Consider the following 15,648-nt stretch of genomic DNA (forward strand, 5'->3'; position numbering starts at 1 on the left):
TAAATGAAGGACAAAAAATATACAGGAAAAGTGTACAATTTACAAACTAAACAAAACATGTTCGTGATTTATTACAATAACGTTAAACCAAAAAACATCATTAAAACAAAAACAGTGTAATGATCTTATTTACAATGCAGGATTATAAACATACTTTTTACTCAGTGCTTTTGCTTCTTCTTGTATCACAATTGATAGTAATTTTAGTATTGTTGCAACAATTCTCCTACTTTTGTGATGATCAATTTCCATATCAGATGTGTCATGGCATAAGCAGAACCTGTCCTCCAGAAAACACCTACAAAGAGGAAGGGAAACTTCAATTATGTACTACACAGTGTACAGTTACTGGTGGACCACCAAATCATGCTTGAGGTATTGTGTAGCTTTTTGTCACCTATACAAAACATAATCAATTAAATTGGTCAATCTGCCTAAACCAAAACTGTCCTGACCTTAGCAACAAATCACAGATCAGCTTTCATATCGTAAAGAGTTTTGGTTTCAATGAACGATGAACTGCGATTGGTTGCTCTTGGAAAAACCAAACAGTTCTCATTTCAGGCAGATTGATATATCTAGGCTTGTGTATCAATTGTATTGCCACTATCAATGGGTTAGTAAGGCAAAGTATTTGGATAATATCAGTCGTGATGTGCAGCATGGCCGGTGTAATGATGAAAACTGTGTCTGGTCTGTGTCTAGTGATTGCTGTCAGTCCCCTAGTGGGACTAGAAAAGTAAAAAAAAAAAAAAATTTTTTTTTTTCTCAGCCATTAACGTCCGTTATCGGGACGAAGCACAATGGGCAACAATGGGTCCCGATGGATCCCATTTACAATAATGGGGTCCTTCGGGCGCCGTTATTTTGTAGTGGGAGAAAAAGACAGCAGTAATTTCTCTCTCGCTATTCCCCCGGGCTCCCCTGACGGTCGTCACACTGCCAGGTCATAACGGCTGTGTGAAAGAAGCCTAATAAAGTATAATTAAAAAAAAAAAGGATCCCCACCCACCATACAAAAAAAAAATAAAAAAATAATACATAGAACATAAAATAAAAATTACAACCTGACCAATAAAATTATTTTAATATTTATCCTATATTATTCAGCAAATTGAACACTGTAAAAAAAAAAAAAAAATTTTACACACAATAATTACGGTATTTTGATCAAAAAGTGATACACAGTCCAAAATAGTACCAATGAAAACATCAAGTTTTCACGTAAAACATTTGCCCCAAAAATAAAGTTATGGAGCTTGTAATGGGACAACACTGATTATATATATATATATATATATATATATATATATTTTTTTTTTTTACATGTTTCTAATATGGCAATGTACCGTAGTTTAAAATAAAAACTATATAAATTTAGGACCACTGTAATTGTACTGACCCATAGAACAAAGCTTTTATGTTTAAAATTTTTTACCATATGGTGAACGGCCTAAATTTAAAATACAAAAAAATGAATAAAATCTAATTTTTTTCATTTGACCAGCAAAAAAAGTGTTGATAAAAATTAACTGATAACTGATATATATGAACCCCAAAATAAGTGCCATTAAAAGTACAACTTGTCCTGTTACAACAACAAGCCCTCATATGACTTTGTCGACAGAAAAATAAAAAAGTGACGGCATTTGGAAGGCGACAATGGGAAAAAATAAATAAAAATATTCTACAGCATTAAAGCCCCCCAGGTTAATGTAGTACTCCGGTTTACTAAAATGTATCTGTGTTTGTGTATGTCCGGCTGTTTTCAAGCAGAGAGCGGACCCCTCGTGAATAGACACATATCCCCTATCTTTTGTATAGGGGAAAATGTTTGGTAAACCAGAGTACTCCTTTAAAGGGGTACTCCGGTGAAAACCTTTTTTCTTTTAAATCAACTGGTGGCAGAAAGCTAAACATATTTGTAAATTACTTCTATTAAAAAATCTTAATCCTTCCAGTACTTATTAGCTGCTGAATGCTACAGAGGAAATTCCTTTCTTTTTGGAACACTGATGACATCATGTGCACAGTGCTCTCTGCTGACATCTCTGTCCATTTTAGCAACCATGCATAGCAGATGTATGCTAAGGGCAGCATGGTGACTCAGTGGTTAGCACTGCTGCCTTGCAGCGCTGGGTTCAAATCCCACTAAGGACAACAATAAATAAAGCGTTATTATTATAATAACGTCAGCAGAGAGAACTGTGCTCGTGAGGTCATCAGAGAGCATTCCAAAAAGAAAAGAATTTCCTCTGTAGTATTCAGGTATTCAGAAGCTAATAAGTACACAAAGGATTAAGATTTTTTAATAGAAGTAATTTACAAATATGTTTAACTTTCTGCCACCAGTTGATTTAAAAGAAAAAAGGTTTTCACCGGAGTACCCCTTTAAGTACAAGGAAAATCTGATGAACCGAAGGTCTGTCAGGTTTCATCAATATTAGTATGAAAATAAATCAGGCAAAGCTGTCATAACTCCTTTAGAAACTGAAGCCATGAAACTAGTGTAAACAGAAAAAGATATTAGGCATACCCAATATATTATTACTCAGTTATTTGTCAATACATCAACATGATAAACTATAAAAAAAAAAAAAAAAAAAAAAAAAAAAAAAAAAAAGAGAGTGAGCCCAATTGAAAGGCTAATAATCTGAAATGTCAAATTATTGGCTTGTGCCTTTTAATACATTCGTTGCCTCTTTCTCCAGCTTATGGAATCAGCAAAAGAGATCTTTCTGCAACTATATGCCCATGCTTACACTTGAGTTTACTTAACATCACCTGCCCTCATAAAGCTATGCTTTACTATTGCTGCTCTACATAGGCTCCATTTAAAATTTAGCAATATCCATCTTTGCCACTGTAAATGGGCAATGACTGGACAAGACCCTAAACTAAGAAGTTTCTCTCTGATTTGCAACCATTTCAGGAGTAATAATAGCACCTGCAAATGTACATATTTTAGAGAGATGGCTTTAATGCATCAAAGAATTTATAGGGATATTCCAGCACTTGAAAATGTATCCTCTATTCTACATGTCACTCCGTGCAGCAGGGAGCCAGGTTCCCATTCTGAAAATTGTGTTCTCCTGCGGATAAGGTTTCAAGTGCTGGATTACCCCTTTAAAGCATTACAGTCATTAGTAAAAAAAAAAAATAAAAAGCTAATATTAGCGTTGTAATTTGCCGTAAGACCTTTATGCATAATAATATGCATGTGTTAATACAGTATGTAAAATACCTTTTGATCTATAGTCTTTTTGAATTTCTCTGAGAGGCTGGGGGCATTTCCCCTGGAGTATGATGAGCTCCTCTCCTACCCCCTCCCCTCTCCCATGTCATGAGGTCTGCACAAACATTTTTACATTTGCAAAACTTTCTACCTAAATTCCTGCTCTATATAACTCTAATGCAGCCATACTAAACTATATGGTGCAAGGACAAAATAAAAACCTGCATTTTGTACCAAAAAAAAATAAAGAGTTTTACAGTTTCACAGCTTTGTGACCAAAGTGAATGCTTTTTATAACCCAACAGCAGCCTTGTGGAACTTATATGGTGCAAATACAAGAAAAAAAGTTCATAAAATGACCAAAGAGAAACCATTTTGCATATAAATAATAGTTTAGCACATTTTATTGCTTGTCACTGTGCATGCACATACTTCTCTTCTTAAAGACTGCAAGCTGTCTGCATCTTGTCTGTGCTCTGAGGCACAGAAAAGAGATAACCACCCCTCAGATATTTTGGTCCTTTTTTTGATGGACCAAAAAGGCTGCATTTTCAGGGTTCATTTACAAAATTAAAAAGATAGAGACTCATAGTGGCCATTTTTAAACAATTTTATCACAGGTTTAGTAATCAATTTTTTTAATGAAGTATATTAGGAAAATGCTTAGTTATAAGAAAGTATTAAATGGGAAAAAAGTTTTTTCTAATGACACTAACACTTTAAATACATTTTTTAATAGTACAAATGTTACTTACCTTATAAGAGTTTCGATGAAGGACCATGTCCCCTTCTTACAAACTGGACATTGAAGAACATTAAGGTAGTACTGTACCATATATGTGGATTCCCAAGGAGGATGATAACGCACAAGGTTAGAAAATATATCTATAAACTGACCAAAGTTTTTGATGTCTACATTCCCCTAAAAGAGAAAAGAATCATAAATAAAAGTTTAAAAATACAGTACAAAGGGCAGGGTCACATGGGGCGCAGGGAGACTGCAGAGCATGTTCCCGGCTGCGGACGGTATACTGTGCAGGATTTGATGTGTAGGATTTAGTTTACATTTTAATCTGCAGCATAAAATCCTGAACATACGCAAGATACTGTACGTGTGATTAGACCCTAAGGGTATGTTCACACATACAGGATCTGCTGCATATTTTCTGGTGCGGATTTTGCTACCCATTGACTTCAATAGGTAGCAAATCAGCTGCAGAAAATATGCAGAAGATATTGTATATGTGAATGTACCCTAATACAGAATAACAGCACCAACAACTAGGTGAATGACTATTGCTACATCACATGTTTCCTACAATCAGAATTACCTCACTGTACTATAAGTCGTGTAAAATCCATTACGTTTAGTTGTTACTAAGTGGTCATGCTCTCCTACACAAGTAATGAATTCTGGGTGGCCACCAACTATAGCCACTGTTTATTGGAACATAGAATGTCACCTACATTTTAATAGACCTTGAATTGCATATAAAATAGCATTATGATCAAGAGCGGAAAATCTGCTGTGTGAATGGAACAGCGGAAATCCCAAGTACCACAATGTTAACTTCTTGCAGCAGAATTTCTAAGCTGATTTTACTACTGGTTTCTGCTTGGAAATGCCAACGTGTGAATGGGGCCTTAGAGACTAAGACAAATACCCTGACACTTAAAAGAATATTTCGTTGTAAAAAAAAAAAAAAAATAAGCATAGTAATGCCGGTTCCCTGCTGGTACACCACAGCTCATGTTTGGCTGCGTCTGGTCTGGTGTAGGACCTTCCTGCTCAGCCAATCACTGGCCCCAGTTGTGTTCCATCTAAGCCAGTGACTGCTTAAGCAGGCAGGTCAGGCTGTTTCATAAGTCTGGCTCTTTAATTGTAGATAAATACAGTAGAAGTCCAGGCTGAAATCACAGTGCGAAGCTGCAGCCAATATGAAGGGAAGGAATAAATCCAATACATGTAAATTTCACAAAAACAGAGCTAGCTAGCAAGTGTTCCTAAAGGCTTTAATCTTAAAATATTATTTCTTTAAATATTAGGATTTGCTATGGTATTTAACCACATGTATTAGACATGGATACATGCCATGGAAACATTTATTTTTTTACTACTAAAACGTAATATTTCTTTTGGACTATATTTCCCTTTTGTTTTGCTGTGTTTACATGTTCTGGCTCATCAATGTCTAGTCCAAGCATAGACCAAGCTTAGATAGTAGTTGGCTTAGTTTAAACCAGAATTGGGCTCCATAATGTGATTTTTTTTTTTTTTGTGTTTGGTGCATTTAGGCCACATCCTTTTTTGTTGAAGCAATGTGCCATTCCTCTTACATCAAATCTCTTAGTGAGTTGTAAAAGTGTAAAAAAAAATGTCTAAAACTCATAAATGTGGCAAAACTCCTAATAAATGTGGTACAAATGATGTCAGAATTCTGCCACATTAGCAAAAGTATATCTGTCCCACTGAGTGTAAACTGCATACCGGTACTTTGGGCCTTTTTCCATCCCTACATAATTTCAGTGTGAGGTCAGAGGAATATTATGTGCCCTTAGCTCCCCATTCTGCATCCCTTCAGTAGCTGAGTCTAGAACGTCTGGGTTCCTAGAAGAGCTGCCCACCCTTCACAAGAATCGTATATGCCAAGCCCCACCAACTTTCTAAAAGTTGCAGGGGTGGCATAAAAATGTAAAAATGTTTGCACAAAACTTCTTAACACCTTTGATAAATTCCACCCATATCATTTCAGGAGCAAAGACCAAAATAAAATATTATAGTGTTGGCCATTTTACTCTAAAAATGCCCCCTAAAACAGTGGTCACTAAGGGTGCCCATATTTTCTCCCACACTGATCTCCCTTTCTCTATATATGTAACCTGACTGGTACATTTTCTGCCCAGTCTAAACCCAGGAAGTGGGGCGGGCATAGCACTATGCTGGCCTGCCAATCATACTGCAGGGCACAGTGTGAGAGGAGGCAAGGCTGCTGGCTCTGTTCTCACTGACAAAGGTGGAAGAGCAGATCCAGAGGCAGGGGCTGTCAGCAGTGTCTGCCATCTCCTACACAGACAACTCTTCATAATGCTGTAGGGTAAGAGTGAGGGGGGATAGATGGAGCAGTGTACTAAAGTTGTGTGGTGTGTTCAGCAGAGCGGAGTATGTAGGGCTTTGTGTGTAGGAGCCATGTACTGACCTGTGTGTGTTTAGCAGAGCGTTTTGTGTGTGTGTGTTCAGCAGAGCTTTGTGTGTGTGTGTGTGTGTGTGTTCAGCAGAGCTTTGCTTTGTGTGTGTGTGTTCAGCAGAGCTTTGTGTGTGTGTATTCAGCAGAGCTGTGTGTGTGTGCAGAGTCTTGTGTGTGTGTTCAGCAGAGCTTTGTGTGTATATGTGTTCAGCAGAGTTTTGTGTGTGTTCAGCAGAGTTGAGTTAGCAGGGCTAAGCTGTGTGTGTGTGTGAGTAGTAGAGATGTGAATGCAGTTGTGCTTTCCCCTACCCTGTGTATTTCTGTGATGTATGCATACGTCCCCGCGATCTCCTGTGTTGCTGCTGCTCCTGATCAGGAGATCGATGGCAGGACCCGGCTGTCAATCACAGAGGGGGACCCGCCGCAGCTGCCCGTCCGCGATCGCGCCGGTCCCGGCAGCATTAACCTCATAGATGCTGTGTTCAATCCTAATCATGGCATCTATGGTGTTGACTGTGGAAGGGTGCTTCCCCTGTTCACCAACAGCAGCGACTCGATACGATTGCGGGTTGCCGTTGGTTGCTATGGCATCGCACAGGCTCCACCATGTGCAGCCGATCAGGCTATACTGTGCTGCAGTACAAATTTACTGCAGCATAGTATACCCTGTAAAAAGTAAAAACAAAAATTAAGATGCCCTTTACCACTAAAAGCCCATTCGGCAATTTTGGTGCAAATAGTGGAATAAAGAAGATCAAAAGATCATGTATCGCAAAAATGATACCAATAAAAAGTACAGCTTGTCCCGCAAAAAATAAGCCCTTACTCAATGGCGTCGGACGAAAAGTAAAGAAGTTACGGCTGTCGGAACAGAACACAAAAAAGAGAAAAAAAGAATTTTGCTCAGAAAAAGAACATAAAAAGCTATATAAAATGGGTATCGATATAATCGCACTAACCCACAGAATAAATATAACATCCCTTTTACCGCACAGTAAACACCATAAAAAAATAAAAACCCCAGAAATATTCCAGTTTTTCACAAAAAAATGCTTCATGTGTTAACAAAAGAGCACCACTTATATAAAGTACAATATGTCACGAAAAAAAACTATCTCAGAATCGCTCCATTCAGAAAAAGCGTTCTAAAAAACTATGCGATCCTTTAACCTGTTCAGGATGCCGGTTGGAAACCGGACCGGGATGCCTGCTGAAATAATTCAGCAGGCACCCCGGCACATCGCCCAGGGGGGTCCCGAGACCCCCCCCCATGTCGGCGATCGCAGAAAATCGCATGTCAATTGAGACATGCGATTTTCTGCTATTCCGGGCTGATCGGGTCTCTGGTGACCCGATCACCCGGAAAATAGCGATGATCGGAGCTGTCAGGGACAGCCCCGATCATCCTGAGGGCTAGGAGTGAGGTCGCAGTGCTGCGATCTCCTCCTATCCCCTGCCATTGGTCAGAACTGATTCTGACCAATGGCAGAGCAGGACAGTGGGTTCTGCCCACCCCTGGATGTCGAGGGGAACATGGACAGAAGATGGAGGCTGGGGGGGGGGGATTGAAAGTGAAAGTAAAGTGATCTTTACTGTGGCAACCACTAGGAAGGCCAAACTGCAACTCCCTGTCTGGGCATGCTGGGAGTTGTAGTTTTGCAACATCTGGAGGGTAACAGTTTGGAGACCACTGTTACAGTGGTGCCCAAACGGTAGCCCTCCAGATGTTGCCAAACTACAACTCTCAGCATGCCTGGACTGCCCAGGCATGCTGGGAGTTGTAGTTCTGTAACATCTGTCCCTTCAGATTTAGCAATTTTCATGACATTTTTGAAAATTGCTGCTCTACTTTGAAGCCCTCTAAATTTTTCAAAAAGCAAAAATATGTCCATTTTATGATGCCAACATAAAGTGGACATATTGTGTTTGTGAATAAAAATAAAATTTATTGGGAATATCCATTTTCCTTACAAGTAGAGAGCTTCAAAGTTAGAAAAATGCTTAATTTTCAAAATTTTCATGAAATTTTGGGATTTTTCACCAAAAAAGGATGCAAGTAACGCCGAAAATTTGCCACCAAAATAAAGTAGAATATGTCACGAAAAAACTCTCTCAGAATCAGAATATTCGGTAAAAGCGTTTTCGCGTTATTAATTCATCAAGCGACGGTGGTCAGGTTTGCGAAAAAGGGCTCAGTCCTTAAGGGGTTAACCCTTTAAGGACGGACCTATTTTTTTTTACCTTAATGACCAGGTTCTTTTTTTATTTTTATTTTTGACATGTGTCTGTTTAAATGGTAATCCACTAGAGAGCCAGCAGGGGAAAGATTAACTACAGACTACTAAAAAGGTAAGGAAAATGCCCATCGCCTTCCAAATATTCATGTCTACTCCTTATTTATGTAAACAATAAATAAATAAGATACAATATGTCTGCTTTATCAATGTAGGCAAATCTAAATCATTTTACCTGCATAAAGTGCCTGAGAAGCGACTCAAAAAAACGCTGAGGAAAGACAAAATGAATAACGCGTCCAATCTCCTCAAATGCTTCAGTACAGAATTGTCCTTCAATGAGTTCTTCAATTCTGTTCAAACTTGTTCGGCCCATTTCAGCTTTCAACTACAAATATCAAAGGGTTTAATGAAAAACATTAAAATAAAATAAAACCAGTACTTGGCAAAGCTACATTAAGTGAGAACATGACAAAAAGGAAGAAGCAGTGGTTATGGCAGTCTGTGCGCCATATTAGACCATGACAATTTCTACATGGAGACCACATATACCAGTGTATGCATGGACTCCACGCACTGATATTTTTACATTACAGCATTTTGGAAATGGGAGGGATTAACATAAAAATGTTGTGTGATCAGAGAATCCTTAGCTATATAATGAAAGTTTAATAAAAAATGTAGTTTTTTTTAAGTCTATATTGCTTCTATTTGGAAGTTAAAGGGGTACTCCGGTGCTTACACATCTTATCCCCTATCCAAAGGATAAGGGATAAGATGCCTGATTGCGGGAGTCCCGCAGCTGGGGACGCCCGCGATCATGCACGCGGCACCCCGTTTGTAATCAGTCCCCGGAGCGTGTTACGGGGACTGATTACAAATGGGGTGCCGCGTGCATGATCGAGGGTGTCCCCAGCTGCGGGACTCCCGCGATCAGGCGTCTTATCCCCTATCCTTTGGATAGGGGATAAGATGTGTAAGCACCGGAGTACCCCTTTAAAGGAGCAAAATAAAGTAACATGTCTTAAATCTAGCATCAATGGGATAGATACTGTAGGTGCTGGATCACAACATATTCTGAATAAAGCTGTGACTGGAAAATGTATAGGGTGACTTACCCGCACACTTTTAAATGGGCACTGTCAGATCCAAAAACGTTTTATATGTTGTTACTGATGAAAATTAAAGATTTTTTGTAATGTGGTTGTTTAAAAACTTTGTTAATATTTAAAAAAGAAAATGGCCCCTGAAAATCCCACCACTAGGGGTCACCTTCAGGGACACTAACCAGTCCTGCAGCAGCATCAGTCTTGTCCATGAGTCATGGACAAGACATGGCTTATGGACAAGGCTGCATGAGCAGACACACCAATCACCTCTCACCACCACAAGGGAGGGATACGCCCCCTTCTCCTGAAAGGATTTCTAAAACTGTGAGCGAATTTTAAAATAAAAAAGTTTTTTTTAATGGGAATGGGATTGTGGGTTCCTGAGAGGGGGCCCTCCCTCTACAGTGAAAAAATTGTTGCCCCAACAGGGCATAAACAGGGCATATGGACAGGGCTTGTTTTCATGATATGACCGCTTTAAAAGGATCTTTACATTTTCAGCAATGAAATTGTAAAGGTCTCCAAAAATTGTGCTTTAAAAAAAATTGCTCCAGTAACCTCAAGCGTGTATCTTCATTTATTTATTCCATGTATATACAGGCTAAACAGGCAACATTTTGACCCATGGTACAGCCTTGACAAAGCCCTCACTATACCATGGGTGTATACAATGCCTGTTTTGTCTGTACATACACACACACACACACACTTGAAAGCTGCTGGGACAAATTATGTTTTTCTTCTATGAGATTGGAGAGGCGGTGGGATACTCCAGTATTGTGCTTACATGCAGTGTTGTTTGGAGAATGGAAGTGTGGTTTTCAGTGAGGCTTCCGTCCAAAAATGTTGTACTTTAAAAGAGAATACTTTACAACCCAAACTAGAATTTTGTAGAAACATCTTACACATGAACTACAGCTACTGATAATTGTCCATATCAAAATATAATGCAAACTTGTGCATAAAGAAAAAAGGGTGTCAGGTGACCATGTAATGCTTAAACTCATGGATTTTAACATACGGAATAAAGGAAAGCCAAAGCAAGAGCTTTTTGCAAGACTTAGCTCATCTATGAATACACTTTCCAACAGCTCTGAGGACTATCTTCCTACCTTTAATTCCTTCTAATAAAGTCAATGATCAATGCTCAGACTACATAATGGTCCAACTCGTACAGGAGACAATCAAAGGTTTAAAGGCAAATTATTCTTCCTTGTACAGCAGGAAACTGTAAATCACTTCCAGTAAAAGCTATCTAGCCATCAGTCAATTACTATTAAAAAGGGGCACAAAATATATCCACATGTCATTTAAAGATCTGAGCTACCTATTTGACTATGAAACTTTCTAAAAGTCTGCACCATAGTCAAAGGTGGTGACTGTAAAAAAAATAATTCCCGGTAGTCCGTGAACACCGGGTAATAAGTGAAAACCGATCCCACTCAATACGTACTACTTTCATAAACAAAAACACCACACTGCGGGAAAAAAATTATCAAGGCTTGCATGCTAATTACTTTGAGTAAAAAAAAGCTGCAAAATTATGCACAAGCCTCATTTTGCTCAAAATTTTTGACTTTTTAAGGGTTTTGCGCAAAAATTTTAGAGCATTGTGCAAAAATGTGCCACTGTTTGTACCGCTTGCTTGAATTATGTTTTTCATTTTCTAAAGGGAATTCTTTTAGTGATATGAAGACTGTAACATACACTATATGGACAAGGACTGGGACACCTCTTAATCATTGAATTCACATGGATTACTCATTAACATTGCCACAGTTGTATAAAATCCAGCACCTTTAATAGGATGCTCCTGCTGCAACAAGTCCATTTGTGAAAGGTCTTCCCTCCTAAATATTCCACAATCAACTGTCAGTGGTATAACTGAAAAGTTCAAAACGTTAAGGAACCACAGAAACTCAGCCACAAAATGGTAGAAAATATAAAGTTAAATAGCAGAGTCACCATCGCCGTTATTAATCAATAACTGCAGTGTACCAAACCTTACTTGGCAAACAAAAAAAACCATAACGCCAAGCACCGAATAGAGTGGAGCATACAGTCACTGAACTATGGAGCAGTTGAAACACGTTTACACTTCTTTATCTGGCAGTCTGATTGAGTCTGAGTTTGCAGACTGACAGACTGCATTGTGCCGACTGTAAAGTTTGGTGGAGGAGTAGTTGAAAAAGGCCCTTTGGTACTGGGAGCACAATGCTTCTCATCCTGACCCCTTAGTTCAACGCGATGCGTATAAAGCCACGATAAGGGGTGCATTTACAGCGGCTGTGGTGGGTCAGAGGAAAATTAGGTCAGCTGTGGAGACTGGGTTGCAGATGGAGGCACGTGCTTTAGGGACGGCATTTCAGATCTCTCCCCAGATGAGAGGGTGTGTGCTAGGGCTCAGAGGTCTCTTTCGGTTGTTCAGAGGGATAGGATCCAGTTATTGATGGGATGATTGGTATGGGATGAATGAGGAGAGGCTGGCCACTATACTCCTCAGACTGTTTTACTCGGTGGCTGTTGCAGATTCTCTTTCAGGCTCTATGAGGGAGGCGTTGATTGTTGTGCTCCCAAGCCTGGAAAGGACCTGTTGCTACCTGATTCTTATAGACTTATCTCCCTTCTAAATATGGACATCGAGATTTTGGCTAGAGTATTGGCTACTCGCCTTCACGATGTCATTGCCTCCATCATTCATCCTTACCAAACTGGGTTTATGCCAGGTAGAGCTACTGATGTTAATGTTAAGCGCCTGCCACTCAATATTGCGGCGGTGGGGGAAGGTTTTCCTACCGGAGTGGAAGTTAGTCTTGATGTTTACAAGGCCTTTGATTCTGTAATATGGTGTTTGGGTTTGGTCCTCATTTTTGTGTTTGGATCCGCCTGTTATATGATAGCCCTAGGGCCCGCATTCGCACTAATTTAGATGTCTCTGCAACCTTTCCCTTAGGTCATGGGATGAGGCAGGGGTGTCCGCTGCCCCCTTTCATTTTTGCCCTAGTGGTGGAGCCTTTATCAGTGGCCATCTGTAAGGATCCCACTATCTGCAGTATCCCCAGGGGTTCTATTGTAGAAAAGGTTTCCCTTTATGCAGATGATATGTTAGTGTACTTGGCGGATGCAGAGGGTTCTCTCCTGCCTCTAATTGACCTACTTGACCAGTTTGGTTCAATTTAGGGCTTGCGGGGCAACTGGGCTAAGTCCTCCCTGATGGCGCTTCTTTCCTCTACTCTTCCTGCAGGTAGTCCCTTGTTTTAGATATCTGGGGGTGGAGGTTACTGCATCCCTGGCAGATTATCTCTCCCTGAATTTGGAACCACTTTTGTGCTCCACTGTGGAATGGTCCTCGCTTCCTTTGTCCCTAGCTGGCACGATTAACATATCTAAAATGATTTAGCTTCTTAAGTTTCTTTATCTCTTCCATTTAGCTCCCTTTATTCCCCCTAGAAAATATTTTAGTAAACTGTGTGGTGCTCTGGGATCCTTCTATTGGCAGGGCAAGCCTCCCAGACTTGGTCAGGATCTTCTCGAGGCCCCTAAACGGCATGGCAGCTCTTCTCCAGGCCCCATAAACCAATTGGTTTATGCAGTGTAGTGGATCGACCTGGTTCTTTCCAATTCTGCTACTGCGCTAATGGGTTCCTACAAAGCTCTTACTAACTCAGTCTACCGCTACCATACTTACTCCTCTTTTCTTATTGCCCTCAGATGATAGCTAAAGCTTGGTCCGTGGTGTCGACTAAATTTTCGCAGCCGCTGGTATCTCTTAAGGCACCCTCGTGGGGGGAATGTGCATTTTCTTCACCTGCATGGGTTACAGGAGGCTGGCTTTTGGGGAACTCAAGGAGTCAAATTTGTGATCCACTTGTTTGGGGAGAATCAAGTTTTCTTATCCTTTCCGGACATGAAGGAACATTACGGCATCCCGGAAATGCCTTTTATAGGTATCTTCAGCTTAGGCATGCAGTTCAGGCACAATTTGGCTCCTTGACATTTACTCCTGTTTTTTCTGAAGTGGAGCTTCTCCTGGGCACCACGGATCTTTCTAAACCCCTTACTCAGTCCTATGCTCTTCTTCAGTCGGTGGGGCCTAGTCCTTTCTTGCAAGCATTTCATGAGTGTCAGTGGAAGGAGGTCGAGGGTATATGTTGATCCAATCTAGATATGTACTTAGGCTATATTATACACCTGCCAAATTGAAGCGTATAGGTTTTTCCCTGTCGGATCTTTATTTTCATTGCTCTTTGGTGATAGGTACCTTTTTGCATGCTGTTTGGGACTGTCCTGTTATCGCCTCATTCTGGAGGGAAGTGATGGGGTTTTCAGCTGACTACTTGGAATTATACTCATGCCTGCGGTGTGCCTGTTGGGAGTTATTAATGGGGTTGTTTCTGGTTCGCATAGACGTCTACTGATCCGCTTCCTTCTCTTCTGTGCTCGAAAGGTGGTGGTGATGACCTGGAATGATACCTCCCCTCCTCCTCTGTCCCGATGGATTAGTTTAGTTAATAAATATGTCCTGTTATACAAGGCATTGTATGCAAGTGTCCTTAGAAATTTGATAAGGTGTGGACCCCCTGGCTTTTACTTGATGTATCAGCTGACCCTCCGGCCAGATTGTCCCAATAGGTTTCCTATGATATGGTGCTGTTTTATGGGGGAGGCCGGGGTGGGGGTTGAGGTTGCCGGGATGTGTGTATGTGAGGTGTGCTTGTTTCTGTTTGTTTGTGATGGGCCTTCCTCCAGCGGGGTCTCAGATGTGGCTTTTATCTATATAGTGAGTGAATATTTTAGCCTACTGTGTACCTCTGTATATGTTATGCTATTGGGCCCTGGGGCCTATGGAGGCTGTTGTATCTCTGTTTTACCGTGTTGATGTTGTATGTTACTTAGTATTGCAAAAATTTAAATAAACACTTTTTTATTTTTTATTTTTTTATTTATTTTTTTAAGACAAAGGCCCTTTGGTTCCAGTGAAGAAAAATCGTAAATTGACTTTATTAGAAGGAATTAAAGGCAGGAACATTTTGTAACAAAGTATGACACAAAGTATGTGCACAAAGCAAGGTTAATAAAGGCATGGTTGTGCGAGTCTGATGTGGATGAACCTGAATGGCCTGGTTCCACAGTCTCACTGCTCTTACAGTAAAGAATTCCAGTCTATGATGATGGTAAAATTTTCTCTCCTAGACGTAGAGGATGCCCCCTTGTCATGGTTACCGGCCTAGGTACAAAAAGATCACTAGAAAGATCCCATTCATATATTTGACATATTTTTCCCCAAACTAATTGCAAACTAACTGCAAGACTAATAATGTATCTTAATACTACATTCCACCCATTCCCTTAGTTAGGGTGCATTCACACCCCGTTTCAGAGACCCGGGAAATTTAAAAACCGGGCGCTCCAGTATCCTAGCCAGACCGACGCAGAATCTCTTTCATTTAAATGTGCCGAACAGTCAGATAGTGACTCAAGTCGGCTAATTTTTGCCCCATATCTGGTTTTCATGGCTGGACTGAAAACTGCAGCATACCACGATTTTCAATTCGGCCATAAAACCAGAAATTGGAAATTCTGCTAAAAACTGCTTCAAATTACTTGTGTGCCATGGTTTTTGCATGGAAAAGTAGAGAACATTTTGTGACATCTCTAGATGTTATCCCCTGCACCAAACCCAAACCCCCCACCCCAGGGATTGCTGAGCTCGACAATGTTTGGAAATCCCCTAAGAGAATGAATGGTGCACTGAACTGAACATGCACAATTTGAGTTATAGAAACAACTGAGCACTGCTTATTCCGCTCTTTTTAAAGTCCATATGAGCTTCCCAAGCTCTGCCTACTGTCAATTTATATTACTAGGACTAATGCTCTGCAGCA

The 15,648-nt window shown here is 40.2% G+C and overlaps 1 protein-coding gene across 6 annotated transcripts in view; it reads right to left on the bottom strand.

The window, feature by feature from the left end:
• Positions 1 to 15,648, bottom strand: part of SLF1 (SMC5-SMC6 complex localization factor 1) — a 130,855-nt gene that overhangs the window by 37,541 nt on the left and 77,666 nt on the right. For all 6 annotated transcript variants that reach the window (XM_056538098.1, XM_056538130.1, XM_056538139.1 and 3 more), the window contains 3 exons: positions 8,890 to 9,042; positions 3,991 to 4,157; positions 155 to 298 (listed from right to left, as the gene is read on the bottom strand). In XM_056538098.1, the coding sequence (XP_056394073.1) occupies positions 155 to 298; positions 3,991 to 4,157; positions 8,890 to 9,042 (464 nt within the window). The remainder of the gene's footprint in view (positions 1 to 154; positions 299 to 3,990; positions 4,158 to 8,889; positions 9,043 to 15,648) is intronic.

Source organism: Hyla sarda, chromosome 1 (assembly GCF_029499605.1).
Source record: "Hyla sarda isolate aHylSar1 chromosome 1, aHylSar1.hap1, whole genome shotgun sequence".
Classification (NCBI taxonomy): domain Eukaryota; kingdom Metazoa; phylum Chordata; class Amphibia; order Anura; family Hylidae; genus Hyla; species Hyla sarda.